General features: G+C 46.6%; 1 protein-coding gene across 8 annotated transcripts in view; it reads right to left on the reverse strand.

The window, feature by feature from the left end:
• Positions 1–15147, reverse strand: part of CRACDL (CRACD like) — a 126986-nt gene that overhangs the window by 26567 nt on the left and 85272 nt on the right. For all 8 annotated transcript variants that reach the window (XM_070474746.1, XM_070474754.1, XM_070474742.1 and 5 more), the window contains 3 exons: positions 11512–11680; positions 1599–1734; positions 1114–1269 (listed from right to left, as the gene is read on the reverse strand). In XM_070474746.1, coding sequence (XP_070330847.1) covers positions 1114–1269; positions 1599–1734; positions 11512–11680 — 461 coding nt within the window. The remainder of the gene's footprint in view (positions 1–1113; positions 1270–1598; positions 1735–11511; positions 11681–15147) is intronic.

The raw sequence follows: 15147 nt of genomic DNA on the forward strand, positions 1-15147 counted from the left end.
CTGCCTTTGCAGGGGAGCTTCTGAGCTTCCCAGCGGAAGTGCTGCTGAATCTATTTCAGAGCAGCACAGAATCTGCAGAACTCCACCAAGGATGGCCCTTGACCAGGGCACTCAGACCCTCCGTGGGCACACAGGCAGGGTGTGGGTGTGGCTCTAGCTAACGAGGAACTGGTAATTCCAACTCCACCCACCCCACCAGGAGGCTTGTCTACAAGGGGAAAATGAACGTCTGTTTCGTCATTTATGCATTTGTGTAACACCAGTGATAAATATTTCATCATTCAGCCCACCCTATGGACTCAGATGGTGGCACTGTGAGCTATGTTGTTTGTATACAAGGAAAAAAGGCTCAGTTCTTCCTCCTGGATTTCAAAGTGGATGTGGGGCTTCTGGGATCAGTTCCCCACCTTATGGGGTCAGAGACACCTCTCCTGCCCTGCTGCCCTGTCCACCAGTGCCACATCTCACATTTCTACCCCTAAACCAACAAACTCAGATGCAGGAGCCTAGACTAAATCATGTGTTACCACTCTCTTCTTGTGCTCACTCACGCAGTCATGTCTGACTCTTTGTGACCTCACGGACTGTAGCCTGCCAGGCTCCTCTGTCCATGGGATTTCCCAGGAAAGAATACCAGAGTGGGTTGCCATATCCTCTTTCAGATCAGGGATCAGACTCGCGTCTCCTGCACTGGCAGGCAGATTCTTTACCACTGAGCCACCTGGGAAGCCCCCTTCTCCCTCCAGCCAAATATCATGATGACAGAAAGCAGACTCAAAGCTGTTTTCCTTTTTTAAATGGAATACTTGGTCTGGTCATCTGCTCAGACAGGAACAATGAGGTTGATTGCGTCAGATCTACAGCCACCATGGAAAATGTTCCCCAAACCATATCCCTGAATGAGACCTGAATTTCTGCCCAAAGAATGAAAATAGATACAGCCCAAGGACCGACAGTGGGTTCCAGGGAGCTGGCTGGAATCCCTCCGGGCTGCACTGAGCATGACCCGTCACGGGAATCTTAGGGGAATACACGCAGCGGCCCCCAGAGGCCGGGATGGCCCTGAGTGGAGGCGGGGGGGGGGGGGGGGGGCGGGGAGCGGGGTGCACTCGCCTTTGTGGTAGCGCCGTCATGAAGCAGGGACGTCTCTGGGGGGCTCCTGGGCAGACCATCATCCTCAGAGCTCATGCCGGCATCATCCCCCCGCTTGGCTGGAAGGCTCCCGGGAGGAGGAGGCGGCCCCATTTTCACATTGCACTGTATTTTTAACTAGATTGGAATAAAGAACATTTGCTGTAGTTTTCATCAGTGACTTTTCTCCCCAAATTCCCCTGCTGTAATTCATTCATCCTGGAGGTATTTTTAACATCCTTGCCCAGGCCGGGGAGCTAAATAAACTCAGTGTCTGCCACCAGTTCTGCTGTCATCTTGAAAGTGAGTGGTTATCAATGAGAATGAGACATGGTCCAGTTGTAACTAACTGGGCAAGTCTTGGGAGAGTTGTGATGTGCATTCGATTAGGCTTTAAAATATATCAACGAAAAGCAGGAATCATTTTAAGACTTCCCGATGCATATCCGCTGCCCAGAAAGGTTTACCTGCAGAGCTTTAATCCGGTCACACACGTTTTCTTGGGAGAACACACGCACGGGCCGAGGAGGGTCCTGCCCCGATTCAGGGATGAAAATACTGTCGTGGGAGAGGGCCCGGCTTCCCAGTGTGCCCCTCGAGTCCCTAGAAAGAAAGAGGTGCTGTGACTATGGGTGTGCCCCATCTCTCCCCCAGGGGGGCTCGGGACGAACGTAGGGGTATGAGGGTAAGGGCACGCCCTGCAGCAACCCTCCAGCCACGTTTAGTTTTTAACTGCTCTGACTCAGTCCATTCCATCAAATGCCACGGGCAACTATTAGAAGCTGTGTAGAGCTAGGAATTTTCTTGACATATCTGAAGGTGGTGTGAATTCTTTGCATTAAGGGGAAAACCAAGGTCTGATGAGGTGAGAGGTCCAGAACAGCAGGCCTGCAGAGAGGAAGGGCTGGCAGGGGGGCTGGGCTGCCCGGCGGGCTGTGGAGTGGGCTGTGCTGCCCGCCCGGAGAGGGTCAGGTCGTCCCTTGTGGGTGAGCATGCACTCCCTTGGGGGGCTGGAGGCCCTGTTTGCACAGGAGAATGAGGGCCTGCTGGACAGAGGCATGTGGTCCAGAGCACATCCCTGAATTTGAAATGAGGATTGTGGGCTTCCCAGGTAGCTCAGTGGTAAAGAATCCGCCTGCCAGTGCAGGAGACATGGGTTCAATCCCTGGGTCAGGAAGATAGCCTGGAGAAGGGAATGGCGTTCCAGTTTCTTGCCTGGAAAATCCCAAGGACAGAGAAGCCTGGTGGGTTAGAGCTCACGGGGTTTCAAAGAGTCAGACGTGCCTGGGTGACTAACAACAAAAGAACAGATCAGGAAGACCCTGCATGCCTCGCAGCAGCTAAGCCCCCGGGCCACAGCTCTCGAGCCCGAGCTCCCACCCAGGAGCAGCAACCACTGAGCCCGAGAGCCCTGGAGCCCGGGCTCTGCAGCAGGGGAAGCCACCGCAGCGAGAAGCCCGAGGGCTGCAACCCGCTCGCTCCACACAGCGAGCGTAAAAGCCTGGGCAGCAAGGAAGACCCAGCACAGCCGGAAATAAATGAACAAATAATTATGAAGTGAAAACCACCAAGTGCAAAGCCACGCCCCCCTCACTACTGATGATGTTATTAGTGTGACTCGGCCAATGTGTAGATGGCAGGCCCTTCGGGCATCATCGGCGCAGCCCCTTCCCCGGCCCCAAGCTCCAGGCTCCAATTGGAAACGGAACCCACAGGATGTTCACAAACGTCCTAAGAGGTTGTGGCAGTTCGTGTCAGACTTTCCTGGTGGCACTGGCAACCTGAACAATAGGTGGAAGGAGGTGACTCAGACGAGACGGAGAAGGAAGGAAAGCCCGGCCCGCAGACACTGCCATCTTCAGCACCAGCGCCCCACCCCGCACCCCGCCCTGGGCATCCTGTGCCCTGGGAGACCCTGGGGACTCCTGTGTGTGCCCTGCTCTGCCACAGACCTAACTGTGCTGGCTGGTGATGTGAGACGCCTGGGCCCTGGGGCCCTGTGCCGTAGAGCTGCGATGCTTGCACCTGGGCACACCTCTTTGAGAGCAACAAAATACGAGGAAACGGCATGGGACTGAAAATAACTGCACGCAGATGCAGCTGGGGCAAATTCTGGACAGAAGATACGAAGAGACCAGAAAACCCAACTGCTACTTTTGAAGAGAGGGGAGCAAAAGCAGGGGGCTGTGCATGTCCGTTGCACATAGCTCCAGCTAAGGGGTGGGCAAACCACCCAAGCTGCCCCTCTAGCCTGACCCCTGGACACACCTCTACCCTCACCCCATACAAGGAACAAGTTCATCCCTTCTCGAGGAGCCAGCAAGCGAGAGAAACTATTGCTTGTTGTCATTTCCCCCTGTTTTAGCAGGGGCCCACGTAAAGCCTTGCCTGAATTTCTTCTCTGGCCTCTATTTCTATTGATTATGCTAAGTTGCTCAGTCATATCTGACTCTTTGCGACCCTATGAACTGTAGCCCACCAGGCTCCTCTGTCCATGGGATTTCCCAGGCAAGAATACTGGAGTGAGTTGCTATTTCCTTCTCTAAGGGATCTTCCCGACCCAGGGATTGAACCTGCATCCCCTGTATCTCCTGCATTGGCAGCCGGATTCTTTACCACCTGCACCACCTGGGAAGCCCATTTCTATAGCTTAAGGAGGCCAAGAACCCTGGTCAGTAACACTTCCAGCCAGCACAGTAAGTGTGTAAGTGCGGAACTTGAGGTTCACAAGTGTCCTCACATGTCTGGGAGAGAGTGAGGCCCAGTGAAAGAATCAGGAGGGCCCCTCCGCCAACAACTCGTCACAAAGGTCACAGGCACACCTGGGGCTCCCTCCCAGCCTCTGGAAACCGTAATCACTTCCCAAACACCTCCGCTCTGCAAGTGACTAGAATTCGAGAAAGCGTGGAAAAGACCCACCTTGAAGACAGAAAATGCCCTATGCTCAAGGCCACTGATGACAGCAGCATCTATAAACACAAAAGGCTGGAGACAGACCACATGCCCCCCAGTAGGTGGATGAATAAGCTATGGCACGTCAGGTAACAGACAATAGAGGCTCTGCAGGTGACCAAGGGGTGAGGCGCATCCTTGGGTACAGGCGACACCAGAGCCTAAGAAGGGAATAAAATAAACATGGAGCTGTGTTTATGGTGGGTTAGCTCTGAGTGGGAGAGGGGTACAGACATGTATGAACATATGTGTGTGTGTATATCTTTTAAAAGGTCTTTTGTTTTTGTTATTTTAATGTCTTGGCTGCACTGGGCAGCATGTGGGATCCTAGTTCCCTGACCAGGGCTTGAGCCTGCACCCCCTGTATTGGAAGCATGGAGTTTCAATCACTGGACCCCCAGGAAAGTTCCCATGTATATTCTTTCAAAAATAAAAAATGGAGGCTAAGGAACAAATGAATAAAAACAGTCTCCTTGGTGAACAGAACAAGATGGGGAGACAGGGTGCCAGAGTATTTACTTACAATTACAATTTTGTCTTTGAAACTATGTAAACATTTGGCATAGTTAAAAGACAAAACCAAACAAAAAGGGAAATCAATTGGTCTCTAAAACCAGAAAACAAACAAGTCTAATTTTATATCAGGTTGCTGGCATAACCACACAGAGAAAAGAATGATTTCAAGAGACTTTAGCTTGATATCCAAGTGACTTTTCACTCTGCATCCATAACAGGATACATTCTAAGACCAAAACACAAACAGCAAATTTTAATTCTTATATTAGTAGCAATGTTGATTTAAAAAAACAACAACACAGAACGATCTTTATAGTATGTAACTTCTGTGTGGGGAAGGGTGTAATAAAATTATTATAAGTATATTATATGATGAAGAAAATAATTTTGTTAGTCTCATTAAGAACCAAGATTTCCAGTATTAGAGAAAAATGAATTCAAACAACGAGTTAAGGAAGTAAAATTTTTGTAAAATTAAATCTGAACTGGAAATATTAGTGAATTAATGATTTATTTTTCTCTCTTAAAAAAAAAAAAATTTCCTAGCTATATCTAGTGGAAAGGCTTAGAAGCAATGATAGCCGACTAGTCAATCCTAAAGGAAAGCAACCCTGAATATTTATTGGAAGGACTGATGCTGAAGATGAAGCTCCAATACTTTGGCCACCTGATGCAAAGAGCCAACTTGCTGGAAAAGACCCTGATGCTGGGAAACATTGAGGGTAGGAGAAGAAGGGGGCAACAGAGGATGAGATGGTTGGATGGCATCACTGACTCAATGGACATGAGTTTGAGCAAACTCCAGGAGATGGGGAAGGACAGGGAAGTCTGATGTGCTGCAGTTCATGGGGTCGCAAAGAGTTGGACATGACTGAGGAACTGAACAACAACTAGCAATCATCACCTCTGGCAAGCAAACTGTGGTCTCTAAAAACCACTTCATACTAAAGGAACCTGTGAAGAAATGGCTGATTACAGGTCTAGTGCAGGAAATGTGCAAAATAATCTAAAATTTCTCAACAGGCAAGAAAGAAAAGAACCCTTCAGAAACAAATGGAATGTCAAAACATCAAAAGAACAAGGAACTAATCTGAAGTGACCCTCGGTACCATAAGATGGGATAATGTGAGCATAAAAATAAATAAAGATTGGGACTTCCCTGGTGATTCAGTGTAAGTCTAAGTCTAATATTATTAATTGGTAGTCTTATATCGGGCTTCCCTGGTAGCTCAGCTGGTAAAGAATCCACCTGCAATTCAGGAGACCTGGGTTTGATCCCTGGGTTGGGAAGATCCACTGGAGGAGGACATGGAAACCGACTTCAGTATTCTTGCCTGGAGAATTTCCATGAACATAGAAACCTGGATTGACTGGTTGGATTTCCTTGCAGTCCATGGGACTCTCAAGAGTCTTCTCTGACACCACAGTTCAAAAGCATCAATTCTTTGGCGCTCAACTTTATAGTCCAACTCTCACATCCATACATGACCGCTGGAAAAACCATAGCTTTGACAAGACGGACCTTTGTTGGCAAAGTAATGTCTCTGCTTTTTAATATGCTGTCTAGGTTGGTCATAACTTTTCTTCCAAGAAGCAAACATCTTTTAATTTCATGGCTGCAGTCACCATCTCCAGTGATTTTGGAGCCTAAGAAAATAAAGTCTCTCACTGTTCCCATTGTTTCCCCATCTATCTGCCATGAAGTGATGGGACTAGATGCCATGATCTTAGTTTTCTGAAGGTTGAACTTTAAGCCAACTTTTTCACTCTCCTCTTTCACTTTCATCAAGAGGCTCTTTAGTTCTTCTTCCCTTTCTGCCACAAGGGTGGTGTCATCTGTGTATCTGAGGTTATTGATATTTCTCCTGGCAATCTTGATTCCAGTTTGTGCTTCACCCAGCCCGGCATTTCACATGATGCATTCTGCATATAAGTTAAATAAGCAGGGTGACAATATACAGTCTTGATGTACTCCTATCCCAATTTGGAACCAGTCTGTTGTTCCATGTTCAGTTCTATGCTTCCAAGCTACCATGTCCATGCTTCTTGACCTGCATACAGATTTCTCAGGAGGTAGGTCAGGTGGTCTGGTATTCACATCTCTTTAAGAATTTTCCAGAGTTTGCTGTGATCCACACAGTCAAAGGCTTTGGTGCAGTCAATAAAGCAAAAGTAGATGAGCACTGAGTGAGCATCAATAGGTGCAAAAACCACCAGATAAGGGTTGATGGAGGGATCAGATAAGAAAGAACCCCTGAGTCCATGACTCAGTCTCGGCATCACCAGAAGTGAGACAAGCAGAAAGCAGGTGCCTAATGATGTGATGGGGCAGCAAGTACCAGCGCCATCTTGAATCCACCTCTAGTTAACTATCTAGATCCATTTACTACTTTACAAGAAATTCAGAGAATACAGGGGTGTGATCAATCACACCAAAAGAAAACAAATGCAGATTGTGGGATAGTCTCCATCAGATCAGTGACATGAAACGAAGTGGGGAGGGGGGGGTGGTGAAGTAAAATTGCTCCATTGGGTTGGTGAAAAAGTTGGACAGGGTTTTCTATAGGGTCTCTTTTAAAAAAAATATTTGTTCATTTGGCTACACCTGGTCTTAGTTGTAGTATGCATGATCTTTAGTTGCAGCATGCAAACTAGTAGCTGTAGCATGTGGGATCTAGTTCCCTGACCAGGAATCAAACCATGGACTCCTGAATTCGGAGCATAAAGTCTTAGCCAGAGAGTCCCTTCTATAAGAGTTTAAGGAAAACCCGAGCAAACTTTTTGGCCAAGCCAATAGATTAAGAGACTCAAGAAGCATAACCACGTTGACTCAATAAATGGGCATCAACTTTTTCAAATCTACAGGGTTTCATGTGGTTTGTCAGCATTAATGCGCCTTGGTAAGTGGGACTTTTTTCTTCGTAAATTTGTTTTCTTTTCTTTGGCTGTGCTGGGTCTTTGTTGCTGCATGTGGGCTTTCCCTAGTTGTGGAGAACATGGGCGATTCTTGAGTGGTGTGCAGGCTTCTCATTGCAGTGGCTTCTCTTGCCACAGAGCACAGGCTCTAGAGCACGCAGGCTTCAGCAGGTGCAGCTCCTGGGCAGCTGTGGCACACAGGCTTAGCAGATCTGAGCACGCGGGATCTTCCTGGACCAGGGAACGAACCCGTGTCCCCTGCGTTGACAGGTGGATTCTATACCTCTAAGCCACCAGGGAAACCCCGGTGAGTAGGCCTTTTTGCCCACAGTGATTGATGAGAAGTTTCTGCAAAGTCTAGCAGGCTCACGGACTCTTCACAGAGACTAAAGAGCACCTTTCAGTTTTTATCTCTTATGCTGTCAATTACTCCATGACATAGAAACCAAGAATATACCACGGGGAAAGGACAGTCTCTTCAGTAAACAGTGTTTGGAAACTTGGACAGTCGCATGCAAAAGAATGAAACTGGGTCACTATCTCACACCATACACAAAAATCAAAATGGATTAAAGGCTTGAATGTAAGGCCTAAAACTGTAAAACTCCTAGAAGAAAGAATAGGGAGTAAGTGCCCTAACATCTGGAAATGAGTTTCTGAATCTGACATCAAAGCAAAGGAAACAAAAGCAAAAACAAGCAAGTAGGACTACATCTCATTAAGTAGCTTCTGCACAGCAAAGGGAACCATCAATGAAAGGAAAAGGCAATTTACAGAAGGGGGAAAAATATTTGCAAACTTGTATTTGGTAAGGGGATAATATTCAAAATAGTAACACATATAAAGGACTCATATAACTCAACAGCAAAAACCCAATCCAATTACAAAATAAGAAGATCTAAACAGACATTTTGTCAAAGATAATAGTTGGCCAACGGGCAGGTGACAAGGTACTCAACATCCCCAACCATCAAGGAAGTGCAAATCAAAAACAAAGAGACATCACTTCATCTATGAGAATGGCTTTTACAGAAATTAAAGGAGAGAAGTGATAGTAAGGATGTGGAGAGAAGGGAACGCTTTTGCACTGTTGCTATGGAGAACAGCATAGAGGTTCCTCAAAACGTTAAAAGAATCAACAGAACTATCATATGAGCCAGCAATTCTGCTTCTGGGTATTTATCTGAAGGAAATGAAAACAGGATCTTGAAGAGACATCTGAACTCCCATATTCACTGCAGCACTATTTACAATAGCCAAAACATGGAGACAACCCAGGGGTCTCTCAGTGGGTGGACGGATGAAGAAGGTATGATACAGAAGTACAACAGAATATTATTTATTCACAAGAAGGAAGGACATCCTTCCATCTTCAACAACATGGATGGGCGCTGAAGGCATTAGGCTAAGTGAGACAGGTCAGATAAGACAAATACTCTATGACTTCACATGTGGAATCTAAAAAAGAAAGCAACCCATTCCAGTATTCTTGCCTGGAGAACCCCATGGACAGGGGAGCCTGGTGGGCTACAGTCTACAGGGTGGCAAAGAGTCGGAAACAACTGAAGTGACTTCGCAAACACAGACACAAAGATTAAACGGTGGTTACCAGGGGCTGGGGGGTAGGGGAACAGGGAGGTGTTGTCAAAGGGTACAAACTTCCAGCCATAAGGTGAGTAAGTTCAGGGGCTACAGCACAGCTGGTGCGGCATGATGATTAAAGTTAATTATACCATATTATATACTTGAAAATTGCTACGAGAGTAGATCTTAAACGTTCTCACCGCAAAAGAGAAATAGTAATTAGGTGACGTGATGCAGGTATTACTGAATGCTATGGTGGTGATCATTTGGCCACGTGTAAGCGCATTAAATCAACACAGTGTATGCTTTAGAACTCCCACAGTGTTATATACCAGTGATCTCTCAGTAAATCTGGGATAAAAAAAGAGAAGATGTTGTCTCATCTCTGCTCTTGAAGGACCTTTCCTGAGCCTCATCCCTACCCCACAGCAGGCTTCCTCTCCTAGCAGCACTCCAGGGAGCCTCCGCCAGTCACTGATGACTGGCCCCCGCCAGGAGCTGAGGACAAAGATGAAAAGCGCGCTGTCCACGGACGCTGGCGATAGAAGATGGACAAGTGGACAGGTCATTTCAGCCCAGCTCACCCCTCCAGCTATGCTCTCGTTTCTTGTCTGCGTTTTGGTGGAGAGACAGGGTGTGTGTGTGGTGGGGGGTGGGGGTGGGGAGCAAGTGTTATAATGTCCCTGGGGCCGGCCCAGTGAAGACATGTAAAAGTGAGCAACACTATAATCTCTGGCTCCCCGAGAGTCTGGAGCTGCCTTTTAAAAATGCATGCAGAACTCACTCTTCAAGCTACACGTGGGTGCTTCTTGCTCCCCGCCAACACCAGGAAAAACACTCAGACAAAACTCTAATCTCTCCTCTTTAGTCATTTGGTGCCACCAAGTGGTCAGTGTTATTTCCGTACCTGTGTGCAAAGTTGCTTAAGTTTTGTCTGACTCTGTGTGACCCCATGGACTGCAGCCCTGCAGGCTCTTCCGTCCATGGGATTCTCCAGGACAGGAGATACTGGGGTGGGCTGCCATGCCCTCCTCCAGGGGAACTTTACAACCCAGGGATCGAACTCACATCTCTCATGTCTCCTGCACTGGCAGGCAGGCGGGTTCTTTACTAGCGCCACCTGGGAATGGAACACTCTAGTGTAATTTCTACTCCTTTAGAGATGGGCGAGGAGACTGGTGAGGAGGGAGGAGACAGGACCCTTCCCACGGATGCTGGAGCCGTTGACCCTGTCTCAGTAAGGTCTCTGAACCAATTCCAGGGTCATTATGCCTCCCGAAGAGTTTTATTCTGAAATTAAGGTGCCAATGTTGTTTAAAAGAAACATAAAGTCTGACAAGGCAACAAATCTGTTGTTTTTTTCCCTCCTTTTACTCATAGAAATAACTGCTAGAATAATTGAAGCATATGCATTGTAACTATATTTTGATGAAGTACAAGTTAGGAAATAAGGATTTCTTCACTAGACTTTCCCATATTTCATACCTATTGGTTTTGTTCTTCGTAACAATGTTTTTGTTTTTTTGGGGAGGCAGGGCCTTCCCCGTGACTCAGCTGGTAAAGAGTCCACCTGCAATGCGGGAGGCTTGGGTTGGCTTCCCGGATAGCTCAGTTGGTAAAGAATCTGCCTGAAGTGCAGGAGACCCCGGTTCCATGCTCCAGTATTCTTGGGCTTCCATTGTGGCTCAGCTGGTAAAGAATCTGCCCGCAATGTGGGAGATCTGGGTTCCATCCCTGGGTTGGGAAGATCTCCTGGAGAAGGGAAAGGCTACCAACTACAGTATTCTGGCCTGGGGAATTCCATGGACTCTATAGTCCATGGGGTCGCAAAGAGTCAGACATGACTGAGCAACTTTCCCAGATTTTGTAGAGAACAATGTTTTTTGGATGATTTTTCCTAAGAAGTAAAGTAAGAAGCCCTCCCCCTACTCCTCTCTAATGGAAAATTTTCTTATTCAGTTACTCAAGGTTTAGGTTTAGAGAGATGTATTTTTCTGGTATAGTATCCAGGTCCTCAAAAAGAGTTTTAAGTCAAATGAAATCAGGGATTACATCCTCATCTTGCCACTCTGAAGAACAGGACACTGGGTGGATTTTCTGAAATTTCTCCCAGGCCTGGTTTGCTCACTCTTACCTCCTCTCCTATATTTATTGCAGACTTTTAATACGTACACACCTGGCACATAGAAGGTACCTAACAATCTTCCCCCGCCAACTTTCTGCATCCCTATGTACAAAAAGACAGAAAACATCACTTCTATGGAAGAATCTCAAACATCTTATGTGGAATTATTTAGGAGGAGAGTGGGCTCAGAAGTCCATCATGACAACAAGCCTGAGTTTTGGGGTCCTCCTGTGTCTTCCTGTGCTCCCTGGAACACACAAGCCTGAAGGACGGAAAAGACAACTTACTCCAGCTCATCCTCTGAGTCGTAGCCCACTGGTCCCGACTCAATGGCCATAACCTCGTTCTTCGCCTGACTTTGCTTCCAGGTGCTACTTCCTGTGGAAGAAGACGACTCCTTTCTCTTCTTCTTCCCAAAGAACTTCTTAAACGTTTTGAATTTGGACTTTTTCTTTCCTATGCAGAAAGAATGCATATAAGTATCTGCCAAACATGGATGAGATGTGCGTGAGGAGAGAAAGTAAGATTTCTGTCCAAACATCAATTATTCACTTCCGATAAGTCCTTTTCCCACACAGGAGGACACGAAGCACATAGCATACCATTTTTGCACACCTGAAAACAAATCTTGAATGAAGGAGTCAAGAAAGCTTTGGAGCATGATCACAGAGTCAAAAGCACATTCATTTCTTACTTGAAATGAATCATTTTCAACAGGTCTTTCATTTCCTTGGTTATTAAATTTATTCTTTTTTAAAATTTATATTCCTCCTTCCCAAACTGATCTATTTATTTTTACCCCTTGGCCTTGCCACAAGGCATACAGGATCTTAGTTCTCCAACCAGGGATCGAGACTGGGCCCTCTGTACTGGCAGTGTGGAGTCTTAAACACTGGATCAACAGTGTGTGTGAGTTGCTCAGTTGTGTCCAATCTTTGCAACCACATGGACTGCAGCCCACCAGGCTCCCCTGTCCATGGAATTCTCCAGGCAAGGATGCTGGAGTGGGCTGCCATTTCCTCCTCCAACAGGACCAACAGGTGGTGGTGGTTTAGTCGCTAAGTTGTGTCCAACTCTTGTGACCCCATGGACTGTAGCCTGTCAGGCTCCTCTGTCCATGAGATTCTCCAGGCAAGAATACTGGAGTGGGTTGCCATTTCCTTCTCCAGGGGATCGAACCCAGGAACTGAACCCAGGTCTCCTTCCTTGTAGGCAGATTCTTTCCCAACTGAGCTATAAGGGAAGCCCAACAGGGAAGTCCTTAAATTTATTCTGAGTTTGTTTTCAAAAACTTTGTATTTTGCCTCAGGGTATAAAATGCAGGAGACTCCACTTCGATTCCTGGGTCAGGAAGATCCACTGGAGAAGTGATAGGCTACCCATTCCAGTATCTTGGGCTTTGCTTGTGGTTCAGCTGGTAAAGAATCCGCCTGCAATGTGGGAGACCTGGGTTTGATCCCTGGGTTGGGAAGATCCCTGGAGAAGGGAAAGGCTACCCACTCCAGTCTTCTGGCTTGGAGAATTCCATGAACTGTACAGTCCATGGGGTTGCAAAGAGTCGGACATGACTGAGCAACTTTCACTTCACACTGTCAATTAACAATGTTGTGATAGTTTCAGGTGAGCAGCAAAGGGACTCCACGGTACATACACATGTGTCCATTCTTCCCCAAACTCCCCTCCTACTCAAGCTTGCCCCTTGACATTAAGTAGAGTTCCCTGTGCTGTAGTAGGTCCTTGTTGGTTACCCATTTTAAATACAGCAGTGTGTACATGTCCATCCCAAACTGTTTTGATGCAAACACTGTTCTTATTTATATTACCATATTTGTTTTGCCCATCCTTGAACCCACACAGCACATCCTGGGTGGAATCACACAGCATATATGCTTGTGTGGTGCTCCTTTCCCTCCGTATATTGTGTTTGAGATTTTGCACGGAGATGCATGCATTTTCCAGTCTTCCTTTTTCTAAATGCTGAGCAATATTTTGTATAAGCAAAATCAGATTTTAATCCCTAAAATAAAATAGTCAAAAGCAAAAAGTCTTGATGAGGTAAAGGCTATAATGATAACCCAAATCATTTTTCAAAATGATCCTCAAGCGCTGAGAATACATGTGTGTATAAGGCGAATCACTCTGCTGTAGAGCAGAAATTAACACAACAGTGTAAATCAACTATACGTCAATAAAATAAATCTTTAAAAAATCCTCAAGTGCTTCCTTTAGCATGGATGTGGGCACCATGGACAATCAGAGGAGGCCCGGCCTCAGGCAAGAGGCGCTGCTGGAGTGCCGAGTGCCGTGAGGAGCTAACAACGTTTGGGGAGAAAACCCGTCAACTGGTGGTGGTACTGCTGACGCTTTCATGCTTCCTAGAGCGTCAGAATCTGCACCGGGGTCCCCAACCTCCGGAATCTAATGCCTGATGATCTGAGCTGGAGTTGATATAATAATAATAGAAATAAAGTGCACAATAAATATGTGTTTGAATCATCCCCAAACCACCCCTCCAACTCTGGTCCATAGAAAAACTGTTGTCCAAGAATCTGGTCCCTGGAGCCAAAAAGCCTGGGGACTGCTGGCCTATCCTTTTAAACATTTCGAGATCTCTTCTCTGGCATCGCCTTTGTCCTCACCCACAAATTCCCATCACATTCAGGATCCTGAGATTTCAGTAGCTCAGCAAAGTTGATTCCTTTCTTCTGAATATGAGAACTAACAGAAGGATGGAACATCACAGGTTATCAGGATGCTGCCTGATATAGCCTGAAAATTTGCTCACAATTGATTCATTTGATAAGTAGGTCATTTTGTAAGGTGAATTCCTTTCTAAAAAAAAGTAGGATCTTTATAATTTGTTGACATTAATGCCTGCCTTGGGAAGTTTACATGATGGTGCCTTCACATGGAGCATTTCTTAGGATTATTCTGTAGCAGGAATACCTGTATTACCTTAAGGGGAGTATATCCATACCCCAAAAGAAATGAGTTCTACAGTCAACTTTTCTTAACTTCTTTTTTAAAATATTTCTTAGTTAATTAATTAATTTTTGGCTGCTCTGGGTCTTCCCATCTTTCTCCAGTTGCAGTGCTCAGGCTTCTCACTGCAGGGGTTCCTCTTGTGGAGCACAGGCTCCAGGGCTCGAGGGTTTTTAAGGGCTTAGCTGCCCCGTGGCATCTGGAATCTTCGCAGACCAGGGATGGAAGCCCTGTCCCTTGCACTGGCAGGGGTATTCTCAACCACTGGACCACCAAGGAAATCCTCTCTTAACTTCTAGTGGAAGTTTCCCTACCTTTATAATGTCAAAATGTTCATGCTATTAACTGATGGGTCTTTGCTCAGTCGTGTCCAACTCTATGCGACCCCATGGACTGTACAGAATTCTCCAGGCCAGAATCCTGGAGTGGGTAGCGTTTCCCTTCTCCAGGAGATCTTCCCAACCCAGTGATCGAACCCAGATCTCCCGCATTGCGGGCGGATTCTTTACCAGCTGAACCACAAGGGAAGCCCAAAAATACTGGAGTGTGGAACCAGGTCTCCTGCACTGCAGGCGGATTCTTTACCAACTGAGCTACCAGGGAAGCCTGATGGGCCTCAGAGAGAGCAGATTATCTGGAAAGGCTCCTCAGGGTTTTCTGAATCATGGGGCACTATCTGGCCTTGCCAGCTGACAGACAGATATGCATCGCAGAAGGGCAGAACAAGCATGCAGCCTCACAGTCCTTTACGGTCGAAGACAGTGCTTCGGAATTAAAGGGAGTGGCTACAAAGATCCGAAGTACAGTCGCAAAACACTGATTTGCCATGATTAGTTGGCCTTACAGTGGGGGCCTGTGTGTGTTATATCTGTTCACCTACTAGGCTTTTTAATTTCTTTAATGGTTATAGGCACTATTTGGGTTTCCTGCTTCTTGAATTC

Source organism: Odocoileus virginianus, chromosome 2 (assembly GCF_023699985.2).
Source record: "Odocoileus virginianus isolate 20LAN1187 ecotype Illinois chromosome 2, Ovbor_1.2, whole genome shotgun sequence".
In the NCBI taxonomy this organism is placed as follows: domain Eukaryota; kingdom Metazoa; phylum Chordata; class Mammalia; order Artiodactyla; family Cervidae; genus Odocoileus; species Odocoileus virginianus.